At 42.2% G+C, this 5,195-nt stretch overlaps 1 protein-coding gene across 1 annotated transcript; it reads right to left on the minus strand.

Annotated features, from left to right (window-relative positions):
• Window positions 1-207: 207 nt before the first annotated feature.
• LOC116399857 (atrial natriuretic peptide receptor 1-like) lies at window positions 208-3,255 on the minus strand. The gene is made up of 2 exons (XM_031877292.1): window positions 2,760-3,255; window positions 208-1,399 (listed from the first exon to the last, which is right to left on the minus strand). The coding sequence occupies exon 2, from the start codon at window positions 1,347-1,349 to the stop codon at window positions 546-548; it is 804 nt and encodes a 267-aa protein (XP_031733152.1). The 5' UTR covers window positions 1,350-1,399; window positions 2,760-3,255; the 3' UTR covers window positions 208-545.
• Between the last annotated feature and the right edge of the window lie 1,940 nt (window positions 3,256-5,195).

Genomic DNA, 5,195 nt, shown 5'->3' on the forward strand with positions numbered 1-5,195 from the left:
AAAAAGGGGGGACGCCGGGCCTCTGTTGGACTTCAGGAGCTGCAGAATTTATTGAATTCACTTGAAATCCTCACAGCTAAACGAACTCTCTTCAGCCTCGCTGACAAACCCTTCGCTCACCAACATCTGCCGCTCCACCACTCACGTCCCACCACAAACACACTAAATGACCTGAGCCGCTCCCACAACAACTGGTTCCAAATACGACTATTCACGTGTTCACGTTTTCAACATAAGAAGCTTCAACTGGTTGCAATCTTGCCGCTAGATGGCGCCAGATCCAACACACCGGATCTTTAACAGGAAGGGGGAAATATCTGTTTAAAAAAATAACATATCTTTATCGACCGTTTCGAACAGCGTGGGTCCATGTTTACTTCCTGTCAGCTGATGTCAATCACAAACACTTCAACAGGAAATGAGCTGAAACAATCTATATGTGGAGGGCCTGAATATTGGGCCCCAGGTCGGGTCTCAGCTACCAGAACCAAGTGGACTCTGTGAAAGCGTCTCGTCTGTTAGAACCCGTGGGAACATTTCACAAACTAGACGTACAATAAAACGATGTGAACCGACTCACCTCGGCCGTCGTTCTGGATGTCGGAGAGGATCTGGGAGTAGTTGACCGGCAGCTTGTTCTCCTCGAACACCTGGTCCACGGTGGTGATGTTGACGCTCTTCAGCTCCGTGTACAGACCCTCCACGGCGAAGTAACACGGCCGGTCGTCCGCCTTGTTGTCGTTGAACACCAGCATAACGTGCTCCCGCCACCCGAAGTGCTCACAGATCTGCAGGGCGAACCTCCCCAGCTTCTTGTGGGTGGGGCCCGTGTTGGTGATGGACGGGTAGACGCCGCCGTAGAAGGCCACGGCCGGGGCGCCCGCCGTAACCATTGGGACGTCCCAGTGGGTGGTGAAGAGGCCGACGGGCGACGAGGTGTAGGAGCAGCCGGGCCCGATGAAAGCCCACGGGTCATACGCCAGTTTGAGGTCCACGGCCATGAGCGGCGCGATGGACTCGGAGCAGATGCCGTCCTTGTCCTCGCTGTTCTTGAAGACGTAGGTGAGGTTGTAGTCCGGGAGCAAAGTGGGGTCGGCGTTGACAGTCTTGACGACCCGTTCCAAGGCGGGCCCGATGCGAGGCCACGCCCACGGGTAGTCAGTGTTGGTCTGCGGCAGGATGACGGCCAGCGTGATGTTCCGGAGCGGCTGCCGGTGGTGTTCCCGGGTTTGGCGTCTCGGGACGCGGTGTCGGAGCGATCGCCCCGCGACAGGCCGCGGCGGGTCCAGCAGAACCAGCAGAACCAGCAGAACCAGCAGGCGGACGGCGCCCTCCCTCCAGCGGGCCATCCTCCAAAGCCCAGCAGGTAGTCCAAGCTGAATGATTGATCCCCGGTTAACTGCAGACACACAAGGGACAAATTAACAAAACATAAGTCCTGTTTCCTGAGCTGGAAGAACGACACCTTCTTCCTTCCTGAAGTCCAACAACACGGTCACGGTCCGCTTCACTTCGGGCATTTCATCCACGTCAGTCCTGAGAGGTCTTTGCTGAGTCGTGGGAGAAAAACTCCCAGAGGACAGTTTCTTATCCCGGCAGCCCTGCCCACCTCACACAACACACACTTAGCTCATTACACAGCAGGTGATGAGTGTTTAATGACGCGTTCATTCATTAGACTCTGTGTTTACTGTGAGAATGATGCATTCAAGGAACACGTCGGCCTCTGATTAACGTATTCCAATCACGTAGCTGTTTTAACCGGTGTTGAACAGGAGGCAGTGGGAGGAATTCAAAGAGTCAAAGGTCACCAACACAATATGAATTAACAGTAAAACGATATCAGTGAAAAGGTCATTTTTATTCATTTAAACTGTGTCTGAGGCTGCAGACATTACAAGCAAAATCATTCTGCTTTGTATTCATGAATTGGAAAAATAAACTGGATCTGAAATTCATTTTTTATTTGTTAAAGAAATGTGTTCAATGATTGTGAGAATTTTACTTTAATAATCAGAAGTACTGCTTTAAATACCACTTATTCTTATTTTACTCCGATGGCTGCGTTAATAGTTGCTCATAAAGATGTACAGCTCGTATACGATGCGTTGCATCTGCAAATATTTGTTTTTCTAACAGAAACACTATTTATTGTACACGTTATCATATATATGTGACATTTTACAGTTGGAAAACAACGTTGCTTTAACAATTCATTGATTTATTTTAGAATGACTGGACGACTTTTACTTTTTATATACTTAAGCACATCTTCCTGTCAAACTATTTATCGTATTAAAAGTTTGAAACCTTGTGTGTTATTGTATTAAACGTCACATTATTGACTCTTTCACACAAGTAAATAATATAATACTAAATCCATCATACAATAATGACATCTTATTATTATAGATCTGATTTTAACAAGAAACCTTTCTGTTAAAAATACCTTCTGTTGGTGTTGAGAGGCTTCCTCATTAGCATATTACAGAGAACGCTCGGTAAAACAACACACTTCTCTCATGAACAATATGTTTTTATAGTTGTTATAAGAGAACAATTAGCTTCTGTGTCATCATTCATTTTGCTGCCAATATTTATTTTTTCATATTTTTACAGAATAATATTCAAACTGTAGAATCCCTGCTGGCACTAATGACCCTCCATACATGAATGCCTTCCCTCCGGACACATACACACACACACACACAGAACCTCCCACATATCGATCAATACCAAAGAGACGTTCTCCTCTGTACCTCAGCGGGTTCCTGGTTCCCTCTTCTCGGTCTTTGTTCAGTTCTTTGGGGATGATTGAACATTTGTTAAACCTCCCATGCCCGCGGAAACATGCCGGCACGTGCCTCGTCTGGCAACGAGTGTTCTGTGACAGCAGCAATTAAATCCGGGTTTTTATATTAATATAAAACTAAATAAAATGTATATTTCAGTCTTTTAGAGGAAGTAGGCTTCAGGGAAAGTCGCGTTTTTAAAGTTTAAAAAAATGTTTTTTTGGAAACAAAAATGAATACTCCTAAAACGTCACGTGGTTGAAACAGTTTAAAAGCCTGAAGAGTGCGTTAAACGGTAAGAATCCACATTATCCACCACGAGGGAGAGTCACAACTAAATAAAGAATAATTCCACTTCACAGTAAAGGAAATCCGAGAATCATTAAATCCGTTTCGAAGCTGCTTTCTGCTCACAGGTGAATATTCAGATCCGTCTGTGTTTAATAATCCACGCGCAGTTAGTGCTGCTGCTGAATGAGTGGATGAGTGAATGACTGGGCGGAGAGCTAGGAGAGAGAGAGAGAGGGGGGGGGGGGGGGGAGGGGGGGGGAAGAGAGAGAGAGGAACAATTGACGGAGATGTATAGAAAAGGAAGGGAGGAGAGAGGAAAGGAAGGAAAAGGAGATAAGGAAGTCGTATTTTTAGATTGATGGATAGACCATGTTTTAGGATTTCATTTTAATACATTCTATGTATCTATGTATTTCATTTCATATTTGTATTATTGTTATTATTATCAGGTGTTTTGTTTTCCATTTTCTATCTCTGTTCTTATGTTTATTATTTGTCTATTTTCTATTATTGAGAAGCAATTTGTGCTGCATTTATTGTGCATTACAGAGTATAGTAAGATTATTATTATCATTATTATTACTGTTATTATTACTGTTAATATTATTGTTATTACTGTTATTATTATTATTAATGTTATTATTATTACTGTTATTATTATTATAGTTAGATTACATTAATTAGATACGTTCAGTGTACATATCATTATGTATTGTTATTATTATTACTGTTATTATTATAGTTATTGTTATAGTTATTGTTAGATAGGTTCAGTGTACATATCATTATGTATTGTTATTATTATTACTGTTATTATTATAGTTATTGTTATAGTTATCATTAGATAAGTCAGTGTACATGTCATTATGTATTGTTATTATTATTACTGTTGTTATTATTATTATAGTTATCATTAGATAAGTCAGTGTACATGTCATTATGTATTGCTCAGTATTAATAACAGCCTCCATGTTCCTGCTCAGTCCCTTTTGCCCTCATTATGTTTCGCTGTCATCACATTTTATGGCGCCGTTATCTTCCATCACTGCAGGTTGAGGGTCATCTCGTTCCCATCACGGCTGCTTCCTCTACAGCCTCTCTGCAGATCAATAAAAACAAAATGCTGACACATGATTAAAAACAGAAGGCCCAGCAGCTCGCTCTCACACTAACCGAACATTCAGGCAACACAAAATCAAACTGTATTGATGATCACATCGTGTCAATGGTGCACTGGAGCTCCTAAAACAGACTACAGCTGATCAACGACACAATGCTGCAACACTGACCAGCAGCATGCTGAGGGAGTGAGGCTCAGGTGTGCAGAAGACTCTGGGGACACCTGGTGGACAACTAGGGAACTACAGGTATTAGAAGACGCCAATCTCTAAAAGACAAATATCACATTCATCATCCTGAAACATTAGGAGGAAACAGAGCATTTGTTGGGGACTATTTTCAGGGCGGATGAATCCACATTTGGTGCTCTAGTGAGGTATTTGTATTTATAAACTAAAGTGTTCATGGTTTTTGCCCTTATTCAAAAACATATTAATATTATTAATATTGACATTTATTTACTGTTACTGCTACTATTACGTTTAATATCATTATTATTCTATCATATCCACTGCTGCTGTTTTTACATGTTTCTATAATAATCACTTACTCTCATTATGTGTATCATTTCTGACATGTGTTTTACTTCTATGATGTCACACATGACATCACACTTCTGTGCACCCTGCAGATGAATCCCTCACACAAACGGAGCGATGCTGCAGAGACTGAGCAGAGACTGAGACGTACAGTAAGCGGTGTAACAGTGAGTTCTGGAGACGAGGAACGCTGTGATGTAACGTGAGTGTTCGTCTCAGAGGAGATGAAAGGAAGGAATGAATACATTAAAGAGGATTGCATTGGAAGCGAATTCACCTGGATGTCTAGGTACCTCATCATTCTGATGTCCCAGCATGCACCTGTCTTTATATAATTAGATTCACAAACCCACGATGCTGCAGCCATAGAAATAGAAAAGGAGTCGATCAGACATTGAACTATTAAACATTGAGTCATTTGTTTAGTACAAAAGAAAATGGAGATTCTTGAACG

Source organism: Anarrhichthys ocellatus, unplaced genomic scaffold, assembly GCF_004355925.1.
Source record: "Anarrhichthys ocellatus isolate YVR2014 unplaced genomic scaffold, GSC_Weel_1.0 scaffold132, whole genome shotgun sequence".
In the NCBI taxonomy this organism is placed as follows: Eukaryota; Metazoa; Chordata; class Actinopteri; order Perciformes; family Anarhichadidae; genus Anarrhichthys; species Anarrhichthys ocellatus.

Coding starts and splice junctions, on each gene's coding strand:
- LOC116399857 (XM_031877292.1), bottom strand. CDS start 1,349: ATGGCCCGCTGGAGGGAGGGCGCCGTCCGCCTGCTGGTTCTGCTGGTT.